General features: G+C 39.6%; 1 protein-coding gene across 1 annotated transcript; it reads right to left on the bottom strand.

The window, feature by feature from the left end:
- Positions 1 to 17,567: 17,567 nt before the first annotated feature.
- Positions 17,568 to 20,813, bottom strand: FAM47C (family with sequence similarity 47 member C). Its single transcript, XM_035288660.3, is given in 4 exon segments — positions 17,568 to 17,720; positions 17,723 to 17,764; positions 17,767 to 18,466; positions 18,468 to 20,813. Coding segments are annotated over 4 exon segments (2,964 nt in total). The 5' UTR covers positions 20,610 to 20,813; the 3' UTR covers positions 17,568 to 17,640.
- Positions 20,814 to 22,587: the final 1,774 nt, after the last annotated feature.

Genomic DNA, 22,587 nt, shown 5'->3' with positions numbered 1-22,587 from the left:
CTGATTGAATGTTGCCATTACAAAACCGAGGAACTGCTGCCAGGCCTTGAGTTCCTCCTTCTCCCAGACTGCCAAGAGACAAATCTAAGAAATGGTGATGTGAGCACAACATGAAGGGGATAAAGTTCAGTCGTTTATTGAAAGGACAAAATAACTACTCGATTTTCTTCACTTACCTGAAGTCAGAAATGGATTTTGTGCCAACATTAGAAATCAATACTGATGATATTTGGAGTTTAAAATTTTTAGCACATGTTTTCAAGAGAAATGCTAAGGCCAATGTTGCATTCAAATTCATGCTGGAGATTGGGCATTCCACCTACCTAAATGCCCATCTCTTAATTTTAAATACTCCCTAAGTTTCCATAGTAAGTATGTGGCATGTAGGCTTTTAAATAGATGCAAATGGTGTATTTCAAAAATTTTAAGTGTAAATAATGTATTGAGAAGTTACATGGCTTCCACTTTCTTTCCTACCAACCTTGCAATTGATTTCTCTCATATCTCTTGCCTCATTGTGCTTGCCAAAGACACAGATCCCTAGCCATCATCTGGCTGCTCAAGACTTTGCTGTTGTAGCAAACTAGGATACATATGATCCATGCTACCTATGAAAGGGGACTAAGCATTGTGAAACTGTAAAAGATTGCCAGTATTATAGTGAAAAATCTCAGTTAGTGATTATGCACATCTATATTTCACTAATTCAGAAAGATACATTAAACTCCTCAAAAAGTGGGGTTACTTTCTATTATTTTGAAAAATTTTGATGTTATTACAATCATAATTATCACTATAATTATTAATATCTTCTCCATTTAGGTGGCAAATAATCTCATAATTTTATAAGAATATTTTAAAATTGTGAAATAGCAAATATTGATAGATTATTTAGCTACCTTATAAATACTCAAAATTCACCCTTGAATATCTATCTTGTATACTTGTATAGACAAGATAGTTCTGGCTTAATTGAAATAATAGATTATTGGTAGTGGAAGTAGGTATTACTTTTACTTAATTGTTAAATAATTCAGGGGTTAATAACTTTATATGTAAAATAGACATAATACCAATCTCATAGGTTATTATAAGAATTAGGATTCACATGTGTAAATTTCCTAACACTATGTCTGGTAATAATGATACCCGATACTCATAGCAATTGATATGTGTCAGATCTGTTCTAAGTGCTTTTTATTTATTAATTCAATTGATGCTCATAACAACTCTATGAGGTGGGTACTATATTTAGCCCCCTTTTACTGATAAGGAATTAAGGAATTAGATTGGTTCAAAAGTAATTGTGTTTTTGCCATACTTTTACTTTTAATGGCAAAAACCACAATTACCTTTGCACTAACCTCATACATAAAGGGTGAGTAATTTGCCAGGTAAAGTGCCAAAGAGGATTAGAACACTGAAAATCTAGCTCCAGGGACCACATTCTTGTAATGTCTTTTAAGTACCATGTTGCAACTGCAGTAGTAATCGTTAAGTACTATATATATGTGTGTATACACTTATAATACAAATAGATAATCTCTGAAGCTAAATTAAGTATACTGAGCATACTGATATGGACATTTATTTGTTGAACAAAAAAACTTATACTAACATAATCTGGCAGTGCATGGAAAATACAGTGGTGGATAAAACATAGTCTTTAAACACAATTAGCATTAGCATCAAAGAGAAACTAAGTAAATTCAACATTCTTTGACTATAGATTGGATTATTGCTCAGTAAATGTATATTCTTCTCTGTTTTTCATGTGGAGTGGGGTGTATTTCCTTGCCACACTGATTTTAGATTAGTAGTATGACTTTGTCCAATGGAAGGTTGACAAATGTACTCATGCCATTTACTATGAAAAGAACATACCCTGGGTAGACATTGGTCCAAAAGATATATTTGGAGAAAATTCTACATGGTTTGCTCACATTTCTGTATTTCTTCTGAGCAAAAAGCTTGACTGCTTTGTTCTGGAATATCATTGCCTGAATGCTTGTAGAGAAAACAGCCTTGAATGTTAGAGATGGCTTTTCCCTCTGAGGCAGAGAGCAAGATAATGACTCTATTTGGGTTAATGGCTGAGCAAGTTTGCTAGAAGTTACTTTTAAAATATTTGAATTTCCTAACCTCAGGGTTCCTCAGGTGTGACACAGACCCGCTAAGTATGAAACATCTACTGGTACTGCCTCCACATAAGTTCCATAAAGTTTAAGGGGCAGGAGAAACTAAGGCAAACATGAATCCCATGCTTTCTGCTTTGGTATCAACATCTTAAAATACAATAAAATAATAGAAATGTCCTTGGTCACTGCCCAAAGAGTCTCATTTTCTCTGTCAGCATCTATGAAACTGTGAGAGGAAACTTGTTAACTTACAAATAGGATAAAATTTGAGGCTGTTAATAGTTAATTATAGAGATTCAAAGTCAATTGGATCAGACCTAAATCGAATTCATTCATTGGAGTTAAGCTCAACGCACTTGCAGCTTTGAAACAGAGTGCAGTGAGCCCAGGCAAAACCAGTCAATCCACAGTTGATGCAATGTGAACTGAGTGAGACCAATATACTCATTGTTTTAAACCACTAAGTTTGGGTAATATGTTATGCATAATTATTGCAGCATTAGCTGACTGACAGCATTATACTATGCCATGTGCTATATTAAAATAAGTATAAGGTATAGAAATGAGATAAAATAACAGGAACACTTAAAGAATTGTATGCTCTGACAACAAGTACTGTGGATATAAAAATGGTTATATAATTTTATTTTATCTAACATTGACAAAAACAAATCCTGCTTATTGCTTGCTCACAAAGATTAGAAACTATTTTTTTTTCTTTTTTTTTTTAATTGCATTTTAGGTTTTGGGGTACATGAGCAGAACATGCAAGACAGTTGCGTAGGTACACACATGGCAGTGTGTTTTGCTTCCTTTCTCCCCTTCACCCACATTTGGCATTTCTCCCCAGGCTATCCCTCCCCACCTCCCCCTCCCACTGGCCCTCCCCTTTTCCCCCCAATAGACCCCAGTGTTTAGTATTCCCCTCCCTATTTTTGACATTCTTTGTTATTTTCCCCATGAAACAAAGCATCTACATGTTAAGTTGAAATAAACAAGCAGAGATAAATTAAGTATATGTGCAATTATTATATGTCAATCATAAATGAAAAAATAAATTTCCAAAATATAAGACGTTCCTCAAACTGAACCTAGAAATCCTAAAATCTGGATGCAGTTATGGAAAAATGCTGACACTAAGTTCATTATTGTAAGGCTTAGAAGGAAAGTGTAGTTAAAGTTTGCAGGAATACAAATGATGCAGGAAGGTCTCTAGAGCAGAGTGTGCACTTCAACAAGCAAGAGTTCTTCTGCATGATATTCTACCAAAATAGGCATGGGTACAATTGAAAAGAGTTGTTGGCTCCTTCTTGCTAAAGTACCCACAGTCATGAAACACAAATCTGTTACATTTAAATATTTCAAGCATAATGTTCAAAGAATTAGACAGGGAAAATGACCTCCTTAGTGTAACTTATTTGGAATATCTATTGTTTGGGTCAAATAGTGTTGGCTAATTGGACATTTTTGTTACCTCCAGCAAATTTGTCAGTTGATTATAGGAGTATTATGTGAATATCATTTGGACACAATAAGAAATGGGAGCAATTATTCTTCTTAACTAGACCTTTTATGTGAAGTGTCCTCCTAAACCTAGTGCTTCATATGCTCTTCTGTGTAAGCTCTTTTCTCTGAGGATTTCTGAACTCAATTTTGCATCTACCATGGCTACATATACATATTATGAAACATGAATGTCCCTAACAACTTAAAAAATTTAAACAGTGGTTGTCATTTTAAGAAATCAGAAAATTATATCCAAGTCTGCTCACGGATGACATTTTACCCATAAATGACATTGTCAATATGGGGTTCATTAAGGATAATCTCTAGGCAATGGCTCAGATTAATCAGGAGAAATCTGAAGACTCAACTAATGAGGTATTCATTAAGGAAGTGTTCATTGAACACCTTCAGAGTGAAGTATTATAGAAAATGCTTTGAATAAAAGAAATAGGTACCATCTAGTAACTTGATTTTTTTTTTCTGTAGTTGGGGGAATGCAGCATAGAGTCTACAACTGACTTACTCAAAGTTGTAGAATTTGGTGGTGATCTTGGTAACTCAGCTTCCTTCATGTTAGTAACTGGCTGTTTTCTTTGCATTAACTATCTCTATTCCTTTATTCTGTATTATCTGATATCTATTCTGTATTATCATATTACATCCTGAGGACATAAACAGGATATGGCCCTTACCCTTGAAAAACTAATGATCCAGTGGAATGGAAAGATATGTAAACATTTAATTAAAGCATAGTCAGAGGATGATCTACCAGTAAAGAACACAGTCCCTAGCAGTGCTTCCTTAATGGGATGTATAACACAATGATTCAGGAATTAACATTACAATATTGAAGGAGTAGTTGAGATAAACCTTCTGAGATAGGTCTCAGCTTGAAATGTTTTGTCATCATTTAAAAGCCAAAACAGAGAAAAAAAAATCCAATCCATTAACTGGCAACTGCAGCAAAGCAATTTTCAGAATTGCTAAAACACAAGAGGAAACAGAACCTTATTAGGTTCTATATTGTAAATATTACATGTGGAAACAAATAGGGATATAAAGCAAGACTTGCATGCATCTGGTTTTTAATATTGCAGATACTCAAATTCTAAATTTGAGCCTATGTGAGCTATTGAGAACTTTTGTTTATATTTGATTTCTGATACAAGGAGTTAATCAATCTAAGTAACATAACTGTTGTTTGTGATGGTGCTTTTAAAGCAAGGGGAGAGTGGGAGAGAAAGAGAGGGAAAGAGAGAGAGAGAGATCCTATTGATTATGTTTCTGTGAAAAATACTAATACACCCTTACAGGATATAATGTCAATATTTAGAAATAAACATGTTTTTTATTACAAGTACTTTTGAAATAAAGTGATTGATGTTAACTAAATTAACAAACATTTAGTGATGTCTAAATCAAAAATTTTACCTACTGGAATTAAGTGACACAGCTAAATTTCTCCTAGTCTTCCATAGACTTACAGTCTGTATAAATACTATATTGGTCCTACTGTATTTTGCTGAAGGAACACTATATTTCAGAAACATAAAAACAATTGAAAAAATAGAGCTTTGTGCTTCTTTATGTGTGAAATGGGAATGCTGTTGTTTTCTAAGATATGGTGAAGATGAAATAAGACTATGTAAGGTCCTTGGTACAGAATGGTTGGTTGTTTAAGATAGCTTAGCTTGCTTACTTAGCCCAGCCAAAACAAAACAGAACAAAACAAAAAAATACCACAGTATCATCAACAAAAAAACTTTATTTTTAAGGACTCAGCTATCCCAATTATTAAGTGACCACTAGGGAAAGTAACAGCAACTGCACTTCTAAAAAAGGAGGTGTTGATTGTGAAAAAAGGGTGAATTAAGTAGAACCATAATTCTATGTAAAAATAATTTATTCCTTAGAAAGAAATAGTGGTTAGTTTGTGAAAATACCACCACCATATACTAGTAGCAGGTAATTTTTAAAATGGATTATTTATGATACTACTTTAGATTTTTTAATATTCTGGTCATAATCCTAAAAAGTCATACATGTGTAATTGTTTTACATGTATCCATCTATACATATTTAGAACTATGCAATATATGTTTTTGTTGATATTATAAATGATATATTTTGTTTCATTACATGAATATGTTGTTATATATGAATTGAACTGATTACTCTAGGTTCATTTTCTAGCCTGTAGCCATTATTTTTATATTTTATTATTCTTGATTCCAATAATGTTCCAGCAGCTCCCTAAACATACATAATTTGGTCTCTTTTAAGAGTTAAAATCATTATTACATCTTTCGCCTTTAGATATTGACTAGAATGTCAGAACAATATTAAAGATAGCAGTGAGAATAGAGCTAGTTGAATTGTTCCTTAACATTAAACCTCTAAGAATTCACTATCGAAATAATGCTTATTGTGTTAATTATTTGTATCTTACTCTGTTTATTAAGCATTTTTCTGTTAAGTCACTTTTGGAGTTTTATCAAATATATCTTTTTGATCAATTTACATGATCATAGGTTTGATTGTTTTTAAAATTTTTCCTATTGCTATATACTACATTAATTTGCATACTGTTAAACTATTTGATACATTCTGGAGTAAAACTTACATAGTCATTATTATTACAGTTTATTAAAATCATGAATATATTAAATAAATGGTTTACATTTAATTTAACTTGTTGAATTACAAAAAGTTTTTCCTCAAGTTTGCTGTTTTTGTTGAGGATCTTTGCACCTATCTTTTTGTTAGGCAGCTTTTGCTAGATTAAGTTGAGGTAAAGAGCCACCCAACATGTCAGTGGCATTCATTACAAGAATTTTCTCACTCTCTCACCCCCAATTTACAGGTGGACCACTGCAGCTCTATTCCAATGTCTTTACCATCCTGGGATGGTAAGAGATCAACCCTTATCTTTTATCTTATTAGAGATAAAAAGGGTAAAAGAGCTAGCTGGTGAAATCCACCCATACTGCTAAACCTTTTGCTGGGAACTGTTATCCAGAATCATAATTACTCACATTTCATTGATCAAACCAATTGCATGACAAAGCCTGATATTAATGAGTTGAGGAATTATACTTCTCCCGCAGGGAGAGACTGCATATTGCGTGATGATGGACAAGGATATATGATTCTCTTACAGGGAAGGAAAAAGTGAATAAATGGGAATAATAATCCAATTCAATCTACCAAAATAATTGTAAATAAGATTGGGAATGCTTGTTTTGGTTTTATCTTTTTTGGGTTTCATGTTTCCTCTTGCCGGGTATGCTAGCCTTATAAAATGAATTGGAAAATTTTCTGATTATTTTCTAGAATTACACACACACACACACACACACACACACACACTACATACAGTTGATTCTCATTCTTCATAGTAGTCCAATTATACGAAGTCATCACAAATACTAAATTATCAGATACGAAATTATTACTCCTAGCTAACTAATGAAGGGTAAGGTTTCTGCGAGTCTCCGGTCGCAATGTTTTTGTTAATCAATTAATGTGTAAATTCATTTTACATGTTTTTCTGTTTAAATTCACCTTATTTAATATATATTGTTGATTCATTAATATTGAGTTCGTGTCAACAGCACTATAACTCATGCCTGGACAAAGTTTATCTAATATATATTTTCTCTGTAAGTGACATCACAGCCTTCTTTCACATAGAAATGACATCATTTCAGCACTATGTGTAGAGGCTACTTTAAATAGAAAAATCACCAAAAAGCACAAAAAAATTAAAAATGTGTCACTAAATATACTACAAAAGGACTTTGTTTATAATATGGAGCTGAAACAAGAAGATAAGTTGAACCTCAGCTGGGAACGTGTACATCAGGTGACTCAAATATTCCATTGCTCTATGTGTATCCATTAATGACCTCAAAAATAGCACAAGCGTTGATTTTGGAGTTACAAATACGTTTTAGCAGTAAGCAAATTTTCAAATACAGAATCCACAAAGAATGTGGATCAACTGTGAACATATACTAGACTTTCGCTCTTATTACAGATTTTTTTTAGAAATATAATTTCTGTTTTAAAATTTTATTTTACAACTTGCTATTTAGACATATTCAACTTATTTTACTATTCCCTGCTAATTCTTAATTGAGTTTATTTTTAACATCTCTTGGTCCATAGGGTATCTTGCTAAATACTTTATTTATATGGGTAGTATTATTTCTGAGTCCTTTAATTTCTGAGAATGCTTTTCTTTTGCTGTCCACCATAAATAATAACTTAGAGACATATCAAATTTGTGAGTCACAGAATTGTTTTCTGTTGATTAATATTACAAGAAAGTCTAAGGCAAGCCTATTTTTGTGTATTTCTTCTGGAGGACTACCATTTTCCTATTTAAATTGGATGATTTTCTTGAATTTAAAAATTCATGAGACTAATTCTTTGATTTTATGTATTTAATTGCACTTTCCTGACATTTGCTAAAATATCTTACTACACAGGCTGAGGTCTGCAGATTTTGAAACATTTTGAAGCATAATTTTCACTGTTGTTTCTGTTCCATCTAGTTGACTCCTTTTAAGAGAATATTTAATTCATAATTTTGATATCTCTACTTTTTGTTCTCTACAGTAATAATCTGCAACATTTTCACATCTTTCTATCTTTCTTAAAATATTTTCCCCAATTAGTTCCCAATATAACTGTTTAGTTCTGCTTACATTTTAATTCAGATTTTAATACTTTCAAGAATTTAATTTTTAAAGTAAACAAGGTACATTACTTTCTGTCTGCTTCTCAGTTAACTCCCATTTTATCTCACTCTTTATTTGCATTTTGTTTTGATCTGTATAAGATCTATATAAGATCAGAATGACCCGTGTATAAAATACATTTTGTCAATATCACTAAATACACCATGCAGATAATTTTCTCTAAGATTTCTTTGCTTCTTGTTGCTAACTGCTTCAGAATAATTTTCTTCTTCTCAACTACAGTGTGTGATCTTCTTTTATGCTGCAGAATCTTGTCACATGCCTAATTAGCAAGAGTTCTCTTTATTTATAAATGCAGTTTTTCTATGAGCTGACTAGAGTTTGTGAGTAAAACTTTTCTTTTAAAAATAAGAGTGGTAAATCCATCTTTGTTTCATAATTAAAACAAGGATTTTTTTTTCTTTTGAGACAGAGTTTTGCTCTGTCACCCAGGCTGGAGGGCAGTGGTGTGATCTTGGCTCACTGCAACTCCACCTCCTGGGTTCAAGTGATTCTCCTACCTCAGACTCCTGAGTAGCCAGGACTACAGGAGTGGGCCACCACACCTGGTTAATGTTTGTATTTTCAGTAGAGATGGAGTTTTGGCATGTTGGATAGGCTGGTCTCAAACTCCTGACCTCAGGTGATACACCTGCCTCCACCTCCCAAAGTGCTAGGATTACAGACATGAGCCACCACATTCGGCCAAACAAGAATACTTTTGATTGAGCTGTTTCTCTATTAGATGTTTTCTGTCAACTTTGGGATTGTGGAGTTTGTCATTTCCTTGAACCTTCGTGAGAATTGTTGGACAAAAATCACTATATGGAGGATAAAAGAAAAACTAAGGAGTATGAATACAAAAATAAAAAATGATTCATTGGCTGGACCAGGAAGGCAGAAGGGAGCATCCCATGATAAATAGTGAACTGCTGATTAACCATAAGGGCTTCCTTCTATCTTTTGTGTAGGAACCAAGCTTTGGTAACCAAGCTACAAGGTCCTATTAATTTCAGAATACTTTTAATTTTTGAACAAGCAACAATTTGTCAACGATGAAATATGTCCAAAATAGCATGAACGGATGCGCCTTGGTTCCCCTAATATCTTGGCTATGGCTATTTGAGGGAGCACAAGTGTCACATTAACATTTTTTAGAAACTTCATAGGACTTCTGGGAAAAACGCCTTCATTTTCTAATAGAAAAATAATTATCTTCAATTTATAACAGAAATAATTGGCATGCCTATACTCTTCCACTTCTAATAATGCCACATTTGGGGGGAAATACAGATCGAAAATATAGAATGAGATCTTATCGAAAGCAATGTGCCTGGGAGATACTGTGGGTTTGACTCCAAGCACCACAATAAAGTAAGTCACACAATGTTTTTAAACAAATGCATATAAAATTATATTTACACTATATACTATTAATAAAGTATGCAATAACATTATGTCTTAAAATGTACATAAGTGAAGACTACTTTATTGCTAAAAAATGTTTAATGATCATCTGAGTCTTCAGTGAATTACAATCTTTTCACTACTGGAGGATCTTGCCTCAATGCTGTTGACTGTTGACTGATCAGGATGGTGGTTGCTGAAGGTTGTGGTGGCTGTGCCAATTTCTTAAAATAAGACAACAAGAAATCTGCCCCATTGATTGACTCTTCCTTTCACAAAATATTTCACTATAGTGTGAGATGGTATTTCATAACATTTTACCTGCAGTAGAAAGTATTTCAAAGTTGGTGTAAACCCTCTCATTCCCTGCCACTGTTTTATTAATTAAGGTTATATAATAGTATAAATCCTTTGCTGCCATTTTAACAGTGATAATGGTATTTTCATCAGCAGTAGTTCCCATCTCAAGAAACCACTTTATTTGCTCATTCAAAAGAAGCAACTCCTCATTTGCTCAAGTTTAGTCATGTGATTGCAGCAATTCAGGCTCCAATTCTAATTCTAGTTCTCTTGCCATTTCCACTACATCTGTAGTGACTTCCTCCACTGAAGTCTTGAACCCCTCTAGGTCATCCATGAGAGTGAAAATAAACTTACTCTAAACTCCTGTTGAGGTTGATATTTTGACCTCTTCTCATGAATCATGAATGCTTTTAATGGCATCTAGAATGGTGACTCCATTCCAGAAGATTCTCAGTTTGCTTCGCCCAGACACATCATTGGACTCACTATCTATGGCAGCTTTAGCCTTATGAAGTTTATTTCTTAAATACTAAGACTTAAAAGTTGAAATTACTCCCTGATCCATGGGCTGCAGAATGAATGTGGTGTTAGCAGGCAAGAAAAACATGTATCTCTGTAAATCTCTATCAGAGTTCTTGGGTGACTAGGTGTGTGGTCAATGAACAGTAATATTTTAAAGGAATCATTTTTTATTAGCAGTAAGTCTCAACAGTGAGCGTAAGATGTTCAGTAAACTGTCTGGGCGTGGTGGGTCATGCTATCAGTAATCCCAGCCTTTGGAAGGCTGAATTGGGTGAATCGCTTGAGCTCAGGTGTTCCAAACCAGCCAAGGTAACAAGATAAGAACGCATCTATACCAAAAATCCAAAAAAAAAACCAATTAGGTGGGCATCATGGTGTACCCATTTGTGGTCACAGCTACTCAGGAGGCTGAGGTGGAAGGATAGCTTGAGCCTGGGAGGTTGATGCTACAGTGAGCCGTAATTGTTCCATTGCACTCTATCCTGGGTGACAGAGTGAGAATCTGTTAAAAAAAAAAAGATATTTGGTAAACTATACTGTAAACTATATTATAAACTATTCTGTCATCCAGGCTTTGTTGTACCCTTTATTTTTTTATTTTATTTTATTTTTTTTTGAGACAGAGTTTCGCTCTTGTTACCCAGGCTGGAGTGCAATGGTGTGATCTCGGCTCACCGCAACCTCCGCCTCCTGGGTTCAGGCAATTCTCCTGCCTCAGCCTCCCGAGTAGCTGGGATTACAGGCACGTGCCACTGTGCCCAGCTAATTTTTTGTGCTTTTAGTAGAGACGGGGTTTCACCATGTTGACCAGGATGGTCTTGATCTCTTGACCTCGTGATCCACCCACCTTGGCCTCCCAAAGTGCTGGGATTACAGGCTTGAGCCACCGCGCCCGGCCTGTTGTACCCTTTATAGAGCACAGTCAGAGTAATTAGCATAGTTTGTTTTTACACTTTTATTTTAGCTTCAGCAGGATATGTGCCGGCTTGTTATATAGGTAAACTTGTATCACAAGGGTTTTATGTACAGATTATTTTGTCACCCAGGTAGTAAGCCAAGTACCCAATAGTTACTTTTTCTATTCCTCTCCCTCCTCCCACCCTCCTCCATCAAGTAGACCCCAGTGTCTGTTGTTCCCCTCTTTGTGTCCATGTTTTCTCAACATTTAGCTCCCACTTATAAATGAGAACATGCAGTATTTGGTTTTCTGTTCCTGCATTTGTTTGCTAAAGATAATGGTCTCATGTTCCATCCATGTCCCTGCGAAGGACATTATCTCATTCTATTTATGACCATGTAGTATTACATGGTGTATATGTGCCACATTTTCTTTCTTTTTTTTTTTTTTTTTAATTGTACTTTAGGTTCTGTGGTACATGTGCAGATCATGCAGGATTGTTGCATAGGCACATACGTGGCAAGGTGGTTTGCTGCCTTCATCCCCCCATCACCTATATCTGGTATTTCTCCCCACGTTATGCTTCCTCGTCCTCCCCACCCCCTACTGTCCCTCCCCTAGCCCCTACAACTGACTGCAGTGTGTGATGCTCCCCTCCCTGTGTCTACGTGTTCTAATTGTTCAACCTATGAGTTATAACACGCAGTGTTTGGTTTTCTGTTCTTGTGTCAGTTTGCTGAGATTGATGGTTTCCAGATTCATCCATGTCCCTATGAAGGACACGAGCTCATCATTTTTTATGGCTGCATAGCATTCCATGGTGTATATGTGCCACATTTTCTTTATCCAGTCTATTGTTGATGGACATCTGGGTTGGTTCCAGGTGTTGTAAACAGTGCTGCAATGAACATGTGTGTGCATGTGTCTTTATAATAGAACAATTTATAATTCTTTGGGTATATACCCAGTAATAGGATTGCTGGGTCAAATGGTATTTCTATTTCTAGGTCCTTGAGGAATCACCTCAAAGTTTTTTAACTTTGATCATATTTGATGACCTTGGGGGTTTGTGACATAAGGTGGATTCAGTCAAATGGCTTCATGACTGGAATATTTTTAGGGGGGCCAGGCTCAGCTCAGAACTCCTGCCTGGATCTTGTGCTGTAACTCTGGTAGACTGATATTAGGCCCCATCTGTGATCTCTGGCCCCTTCAGGTTAGGAACCCTATTGTACTGGAGGGGCTGAGGTGCTACAAGACCACTAATCTCAACACTCTAGTGGATGGTGCCAGCCAAAGCACTTCACAGGGTAGTGACAGTGAGATCTGTCCTTGTTCCCACGAACCAGCAGTAACTGCTGGAGTAGCATTGCAGGGTGTACACTTGTCCATTTGCTGCAGCATGGTTCTCATGGGTGCTGGGATGCTAGGCTTGTTGTGGGTATTCACAGCAGCAGTGGGGGCAATATGGTTTGGTGGGGGCGAGGACCCCCCATGGGGACTGTGTGCCTATCCCTACAGATGGTGGTTTTAGCATAGAGATGGAGTATTGGTGGGTTCAGGACTACGTACGTTCTCTGTGTATGTTCAAGCTGACAGCAGTCTGCTCAAGGCTGGGGGCTAGTCTACTGTTTTCCTTGCCTAGTTTTGCTCTGGTGGCTGAGGCTCAGGGGCAGGGTACTGGTAAGGGTGGGGCTGGGGTGGTTCTGTCCCTGCTGATGTTTTGAAGCAGTGCGGTGTCAGGGTCTGACAGGCAGACTCTGACCCAAATACGGATGAATAAATTCACTCAGACACTGATTTTCAGTGAAAGAGTGGGCTGGGGTGTCCAGGCCATTCACCCAAAGGAGTTAACAGACTCCAGTCCCCACTCCCCGACTCGCGGGCCCTGTAGGCTTTTATTTAGTATAGATTAAAGGACAAGGGTCTTTGGATAAACACCATTAGAGGATCATTAACTTCTGCCCACCCCCTGCTTAGGAGGCAGTCAAGTGCAGAGGGGCAAAGGTTGGTTTTAGGACAACAAGCCATTTAGATAAACTCCTTGTTAACTGCCCTATGCTTCAAGCCTCAAGATAAAAGAACTAGCAGCCTTGGGCCAATTCTTTCCTGAAGCTTTTACAAACCTGCCTTCCAAGAAGGTTTGCAATTATTCTACAATGTTTGTAATTTGCCAACCACCCTGATCATTTCCTTACAGTGTAGCATGGTGGGGTTGGTGAGGAGGTGCATTCACACCAGCAACAGTGGCAAGGCAGGGTACAGGTTACCAGTACCAGTATGCTGATGGAGACGGGCTAGGTCTGCCTGGGCATACACACACTAGCATAGTGATGTGGGGGGTGACCATGGGTGTGAACAACCTGCTATGTGTCTGCAAAGGCCACTCTGCTGGAACACTGCCAATCAAATATGGTCCACTAGGTATGGTGTGGGCCCTGGGGGCACCTGGCAGCTGTACTGCAGGCAGCTGTGGCCAAGCTGGAGCCCCACAAGAGGCTGACAGACTAAGAGGTGCTCAGATTGGACTGGTCTTGTCTCATGGGTAAGACTGCCCTGCAAATTTCAGGTCTGAAAGTTCCCCTAGGGCTAAATTCTCCTATGCAAGTCTAGGAGACTCCTATGCAGTCTCCTATACAATACTAGCCTAGGGGGGTGCACATCTCTGACAGTGCTTCACTCCAGTTGCTCCCTTGGGACACTCTCTTTGCTCGGCCCCTGGCTGGAATTCTGCCCCCACCACTTCTTTAAGTAGCTTTCCCTGCCAACTTAAGTGTCCATGGTGGTTGAGGGGGTCTCCTGCTGAGACTCCAAAGGCCCACAGTGAGAGTGGGTTGCTCCTTGCCTGTTAAACTCACCCTCTCTGTAGGAGTCACTGGGAACCAGGAACACATTCCAGTGTACAGTAGCCCCGGGAAAATTTCCTAGCTTCTTCCTTCTTCAGCAGAGCCTCTGTTTTCCCTCTGTCTGCTCTGTCTGTAGTTACAGCATAAGACCATGGTAGTGCTGGGATATAAACTCATTTTTACCTAGCTCCAAAGGCTTGCTAATTTATGCAGACTCTAGAAATGAAAAATAATTGGCATCATTTTTGTTAAATCACATGTTACTTCAGTCCAATTCTCCAAAGCTTTTATGAAACCTATGTGATGTAATACAATTGATTATTACAGCATTTATGGAATATACCATTCATAGCTTTAGGCTACACAGTGACAGTTCTATATCATGGTCTCTTGAATTCCCTCTTTTTCTAAAATCTATGGATTTGAAGTCAGGATGTTTTCAGAAGACCAACTGGTGTTAAAAATCCAAATAGATCAAATATTGTTTCTGTTTATATCTGTGTGACAAATAATACCAATGTGTGTAATTATGGTGTGGAGAAACACGCATAATTTCTCTGAGGAAAGTTTACTTCACTGAAAGTAGTCGTTGCCAATAAGCAATAGAAGCCCTAACCAGTGGCTCTTATTTTGTAATTAGAATTTTCATCTTAATTTTAGTGTATGTGCAGCCAAAGCAAGTACCACATTTTCATCTTAAGCAACGACTAAGATTGTGTGTGATATAGGTGAAGGCTGTCACCAGATAAACATCAAAAAGTTATTTTTTAATAGTATCTTTCCGTTGTGATATTCTTAATACCTTTCTTCCTATCCTACTCCCTCCTCTTCCACAAATATATGTTGACTATCAATTCTGTGATGCTTGAGACGTTAGGCACTTTAATAGGTAATCCTTTAGGTCTCTCTCAGATTCAAGTTTGATTACATGGTGTCCATTGTGTGGATGAGGATACATCCTCTGTGAAGTGAAAGGTCACATAACCAAATGTGGAAAAGTAGATGTGTTTCTTGCTGAAAGAAAGTGAATATTGAATGCTGCTGCATGAAGCCCAAAGCTTCAGTGGAGAACCTCAGAAACCAGATAACTCTGAGCCATAAGGCATGATATTGGCCTCTCAGAAGTCTGAATAAATAAGTATGGGGGTTTCCCTTATTTTGAAGGCATTCATGACTCATTTCTCTAGGACATTAAAGTGAATTTTTCAGTGGAAGACAACTGGAAAATGAGTGTCCTTGTATACAGACATAGGATTTTAATATAAGTAATCATGAAATTGACCTTGGTGGGGAGAGCTCTGAAACAAGATTACATGGTCTGAGTGAAGTTCTAACAAAAGAGAAGTTTATGTATGAAGACACAAGAAAGACACAGAGGTAAGAAAAGGAATATTGCCTGGAGTCTGGAATGCAGGAGCATGTGCATATATGTATGTGCACATGTGTGTGAGTGCTTATGTACCGAGGTAAGTTTAGATGAGCCTGGATAATTAATAAGCCGTGCTTGTATTTTGCAAAGATACACTAAAGAAGAGACACAGGTTGGAAACCATTGCAGAAATACAGTAAGATATAGTGGTGACATGAAGCTAAGTTTATGATGATGAATTTGAAGAGAAATTCTAGGCCTTGGCTTAGAAAACAACATTAAAAAAAAAAGACTTCATTCTTCAGGAACATAATGCCCACAGACAAACTTCACTACAAACAGAATTTTTTCATAGACAGATGTATATATCACTGCTTACTTGGATGAAATATATGCATATACTTCCATATACAGATGGATTCTTTCATCACTGAAAGCAAAAGTGCTAATAAGCAGTAGAAACCCTAATCAGTGGTTAGTACACTACAAATATATTTACCTACAAATTTACCTCTACCAGACAGTTTTGCCTGCTATTTTTGAAAGGTAAAGCAGTTGTTTATTATTTTAAACTTACAAGTGTTTCAAATTGCTATTAGTGAAATGAAAATTATTTGAACTTGAACAGATATGTAAGTTCATTTGATGTTCCTTGGTAGCTTTTCTCATGCAGATCTATTTTGCACATGAGATTTGCCAGGGAGTTGAAGCTGCCTCCTATTCTGCACCTGTTTATATGATTTGCTAATAATCTTTTGTAGTGAAGGTTTATGAACATGGTGAAAATTTACATACATTCAATGAGAGATATGATAAAATGGCATTACTCAAGTTTTACCTATGATTTTGGGGTTTGATGTAATCCCAAAGGGGTAGACAACAATTTTACTACTAAAAAGTGTTAATATTATTTTGGCTGTAGACTCCAATTTTCTATTAACAAAATAATTGTCATAATTATTTCATTACAATTTCAATATAAGTAGAGTTATACAATTCTCAGCACATTTTGGTTTTTTGTTTGTTTTGAGACAGGGTCTTGCTCTATCACCCATACTCTAGTGCAGTGGTATCGTCATGGCTCACTGCAGTCTTAACCTCCTGTGCAGAAGCAATCCTCCCCCCTCAGCCCCCTGGGTAGATGGGACTACAGGTGTGCACCACTATGCCTGGCTAATTTTTGTATTTTTTTTTGTAGAGACCGGGTTGCACCTTGTTGCCCAGACTGTCTTGAACCTCTGGGCTCAAGCAATCCACCTACCTGGGCTTCCCAAAAAGTGGGAGGGATTACAAGCATGAGCCAATGTCCCCAACCCCATTTGTCTTTTTAAAAATAATTCTTGGCCAGGTGTGGTGGCTCACACCTGTAATCCCACCACTTTAGGAGTGCCGAGGCGGGTGGATCACCTGAGGTAAGGAGTTTGAGACCAGCCTGACCAACATGGAGAAACCCTGTCTCTTCTAAAAATACAAAACTAGCCAGGTGTGGTGGCACATGCCTGTAATCCCAGCTACTTGGGAGGCTGAAGCAGGGGAATCTCTTGAATCTGAGAGGCGGAGGTTAGAGTGAGCAGCCTGAGCAACAAGAGCAAAACTCTATTTCCAGAAAAAAAGAATAATTCTTTTATATCTGGTTGTATGTATTTTGACAAATAATTGACATGTTGTAATATTTACAATGCTTCAAAAATGTGAGAAAAGTATATGTGCATATTAATCACATAATTGATAAAATATATAAAATAATGAAATCAAAGCAGATCATTAAGAAATATTTATAAACATTAGGTATTGAATGTACAGATGTTGCCAAAGTTGTACATCCATGGGGTCAGTCATCATAACTTCTGATTGATGTTTAAAATGAGAGCAGGAAATACCCAATTAAGTAGTCAATTGAAAACCATCAAATCTTCTTCCAATGTATCTGCTCCGCGTTGTCTTCTATGCATTTATAAACTTGAATTGTGCCTTGAAGAGGAGTCTAATAGAGATATAAGTCCATCCCTTCCTGGTAAACAGCCTTTCATGACGCCAGGCATTTTGTAGCCCTTGCTTAGAATGAAATCTTTAAAGGCAATTGGTCCATAAAGATCGTCAAAAATATTGGGTTCCTCAGCATTTTCAAGTAAGAGATTGGGGTCAATCAAAGGTTCATCACTTCTTAGCTCTTTCCACAATGTAGGCTTGAGGTATCATGCTCCTCCATGCCTCATCTTCACAGGCTGTGCAGTTTAAGAATTCGGTGGCGTCCGGAGCGGTAAAGAGAACTCCACCTCATCCATTTCATCTAGCTCCATGCTGTACTGCAGCTCTGAGGACCACTCTTACATCTTCTTAGTCTGTTGGCCTTGATAGGTTGCTTCGCACTCAGAGGTAAAGTCATACAGACTTCTGATGCATTCTTCATCAACTCCCATGTCTCAAACCCACTTGAAGAACTCACTGAATTTTCTCAATGTATATCTATGTTGAAGAGAGTCAGAAACACGTTCTGTTGTGCTTGGTGTATCTTCCTGAAGCAGTTCTTCTAGATGGGATGCTTAAATCTTGGGAGGCTCCGAGAGCTGATGGAACTCTGGAGCTCTGGGAGGCTGTGGGTGGAGACGAGACACTTCAGTCTTAGGAGGCTCCGAGAGCTGATGGAACTCTGGAGCTCTGGGAGGCTGTGGGTGGAGACGAGACACTTCAGTCTTAGGAGGCTCCGGGCGGTGACTGGACACCTGATGAGTTTTTGGGAGGCTCCGGGTGGAGACTGGACTCCTGATGAGACTTGGGATGCTCTGGGTGGAGACTGGAGCCCTGAGTCTTGGGAGGCTCCAGGGGGAGACTGGACACCCGACAAGTCTCGGGAGGCTCCGGGCAGAGATGAAACACTCCAGTCTCAGGAGGCTGCAGGTGGACTTCCTCATAATGGTATTCATCGGTCTCGGTGGGTTCCTTGGTTGCCTTCTCCCAGGCTTCACCACAAGCCCATATGTCCTCCAGCTTCTTCTCAGCATCCAGCAGTTTCAGCACCTGTAGTAGGAGATAGGATACCCGACAAGTGATGGGAAGTTCAGGGCAGAGATAGGACACTCCAGTCTCAGGAGGCTCCGGGCAGAGACTGGACACTCGACAAGTCTTAGCAGGCTCCGAGCAGAGACTGGACACCTGTGTCTTGGGAGACTCCAGGTGGAGACTGGACACCTGACGCCTGTTGGGAGGATCCGGGAGGACATGAGACACTCCAGTCTCGGGAGGCTCCGGGCAGACACTGGACACTTGACAACTCTCTGGAGGCTCCGGGCACAGACTGAACACCCGATGAGTCTCAGGAGGCTCTGGGTGGAGACTGGACAACCTACTAGTGTTGGGAGGCTCCAGGCTGAGATCGGATACTTGAGTCTTGGCAGGCTGCGGGCAGAGTTCTCCACAAGGGTATTTACCAGGCTCGGTGGTTTTCTCGGTTGCCTTCCCCCAGGCCTCAAAACAAGCCCATGCGTCCTCCAGCTTCCTCTCAATATGCAGCAGTTTCAGCACCTGTAGTAGGAGACGGGACACGCGACGAGTGTTGGGAGGTTCTGGGCAAAGAAGGGACACTCCAGTCTCAGGAGGCTCTGGGCAGAGACGAGATACGCAAGTTTCAGGAGGCTCCGAGTAGAGACTGGACATCCGACGAGTCTTGGGAGGCTCCAGGAGGAAACTGGACCCTCGAGTCTCGGGCGGCTCTGGACGGAGATGGAACACTCCTGTCTCAGGAGGCTCCAGGTGGAAATGGGACACTCGAGTCTCAGGAGGCTCCGGGCGGAGATGAGACACTCCAATCTCGGGAGGCTCTGGACGGAGATGGGACACTCCAGTCTCAGGTGGCTCCGGGCAGAGATGGGACACTCCAGTCTCGGGCGGCTCTGGACGGAGATGGGACACTCCTGTCTCAGGAGGCTCCAGGTGGAGATGGGACACTTGAGTCTCAGGAGGCTCTGGGCGGAGATGAGACACTCCAATCTCGGGAGGCTCTGGACGGAGATGGGACACTCCAGTCTCAGGTGGCTCCGGGCAGAGATGGGACACTCCAGTCTCGGGCGGCTCTGGACGGAGATGGAACACTCCTGTCTCAGGAGGCTCCAGGTGGAGATGGGACACTCGAGTCTCAGGAGACTCCGGGAGGAGAGGAGACACTCCAATCTCGGGAGGCTCTGGACGGAGATGGGACACTCCAGTCTCAGGTGGCTCCGGGCAGAGATGGGACACTCCAGTCTCGGGCGGCTCTGGACGGAAATGGGACACTCCTGTCTCAGGAGGCTCCAGGTGGAGATGGGACACTCGAGTCTCAGGAGGCTCCGGGAGGAGAGGAGACACTCCAATCTCGGGAGGCTCTGGACGGAGATGGGACACTCCAGTCTCAGGTGGCTCCGGGCAGAGATGGGACACTCCGGTCTCGGGCGGCTCTGGACGGAGATGGGACACTCCTGTCTCAGGAGGCTCCAGGTGGAGATGGGACACTCGAGTCTCAGGAGGCTCCGGGAGGAGAGGAGACACTCCAATCTCGGGAGGCTCTGGACGGAGATGGGACACTCCAGTCTCAGGTGGCTCCGGGCAGAGATGGGACACTCCAGTCTCGGGAGGCTCTGAATGGAGATGGGACACTTCAGTCTCAGGAGACTCTGGGCGGAGATATGATACCAGAGTCTTGGGAGGCTGCGGGCCGAATTCCCCACAAGGGTATTTACCAGGCTCCGTGGGTTCCTCAGTTACCTTCTCCCAGTCCTCACAACAAGCCCATGCGCCCTCCAGGTTCCTCTCAGGATCCAGCAGTGTCAGCACCTGTCGTAGGAGATCTGGAGGCATATCTTCTCCCAGATTGGGGTCCATGGCCAAGGAATGCTCAGCCATAAGCTGGCCTTCCACTTCCTCTACGAATGCCTTACGTGTTAGCTGGGCTGGCGAGAGTCTGCAAAATAGGGCCGCTTTCTTGAGCAGCTTTTTCTGCTTGCTTTTGGGGTCAGCCTGGGGACCTCTGAGAGAGATTTTGGGGAGTAAGAACTCCTCACGACAACAAAGGAGCGTATCTTCGGAGACGTACAGCCGTAGCGGAAGTTGTGCCGTAGCGGAAGTCGTGCCGTAGTGGATGTTGTGCCGTAGCAGATGTCGTGCCATAGCGGAAGTCGTCCTCGCCCTCCTTAATAAATATCCAGTTAACGGGTGTCCACGGGCGGGAACTTCAGGCGCCTGCGCTTGTCGTCTATGAAGCACTTGGAAAGCGGTATGTCACAGTACCAAGGGCTTGGAGTCCATGCCCAGGTACCTTATCAGTCCTGCGGCCTCTGGTCCCCTTTGGTGGCCCTCGCTTGGGTGTCACCTCTCCAGCTTCCACAGTTCCTGATCCCTGCGGCTCTAGTCACTAGGAGACCGCGAAGAGCCATTCATAACCCAGGTTCTTCCTGGAGGCGGGACAGTGCTGACATCACCTGCGCAGCCTGGATTCTGACAGGTGTGTAGTGGAATCTTATTCTGGGTTTATTTCGTATTTCCTAATAACTGCTGGTATTGAACATCTCTGTATTTGCTTATTTGCCATCCTCATCTTTCCTTGGTTGGGGTTTCTGTTAATTTTTTTCCCCATTTTTAGATTGTGTTGCTGGACATCATAATTAGTTTTACAAATCCTTTTTGTGTTCTGGATGTAAATAGGTTAGCACATACATGTTTTGCAAATTTTTCACTTCATCCTTGGCTTTTCCCTTTTGTCTTAACAGTGTCAGAAGTTTTTTAATTTGATGAAGCCCAATTTATCAATTTGTTCTTTTACGAATTGCGCTTCTTTTGATGTATGTGAAAACTTTGCCTATCCAAAGGTCACAACGATTTTTTTCATTTAAATCTGTTTTAATTTTTGTAAATAGCAGCAAAATATAGATCGAAGTTTTTATTTTAACAATGTATTTAAATGAAAATAAAGTATGCCGAGAAACCCCTAGTTTGCTTGGTTTTGAGACTACTTTGCAGGCAACAAGTGGGGCAGATAGTTGGTCAACTTTTAGTAAGTGGTTTGAAAGTATTAGGAGTAAACCACCTGTTAACGGGTATATGGTAAACAATTTATTAGCTCTTCTTAAGGCAAGCTTTGTTGGATGTAATACTAAAATTTTCTGCATTACTCCAATACCAAGTCTTCCATGATGATGATTATTTGAAACCAACAGACATATGGGGCGGGGGGAGAAGGAGATAGGGTAGGAAAGTGGTAACTGCTTAATGGAGATCTTCTGTAAACATCATTACTGTTTTAAGGATTCTATTGACAAAATTGCTCTGCCTGGCTGCTGTACTCGAAAAATAAGTATAAATCTCTCAGAAAAATTGTGAAAGACTTTGGAATGGTCAAAAGATTGCTGAATATCCTTTCAATGAAAAGATAGGCCTTGTCTAGAAGACCATTGGGGCTTTTCTGATTTTATAGGGGCCTGTGCCTTTCTTTCACTGCCTTCTAAGCTACTTTACAACTCTGTAAGTTGTAGAAAACGGATAGTGATACAAATGATCCTTATCCATAGAGATACAAATGAATTTTGTCCAATAGAGATACGTTTGATTTTCCTTTGTAGAAAAGATGATTCCAACCATTACATTTTATGGGCCTATTGACAAGTTTTGCAACTATTAGCAATTTTATTTCATCCTTTGTGATTGTCTACATATATGTGTCCTTCAGATTTTTCCTTTAAACTTGTGACATCTTACTGGTTTTCTCACTAATAAAAGAGTTATATATAAAACAAATCTATTGCTTACGTATATCTGATAATTTCAGAACTATTTTTGTAAAGACATTCTTTTCTCCACTGAACTATATTTGGAAATTGGTAGAATA

The sequence above is a fragment of the Callithrix jacchus genome, chromosome X (assembly GCF_049354715.1).
Source record: "Callithrix jacchus isolate 240 chromosome X, calJac240_pri, whole genome shotgun sequence".
In the NCBI taxonomy this organism is placed as follows: Eukaryota; Metazoa; Chordata; class Mammalia; order Primates; family Cebidae; genus Callithrix; species Callithrix jacchus.
This window is presented reverse-complemented; position numbering and strand designations above follow the sequence as displayed.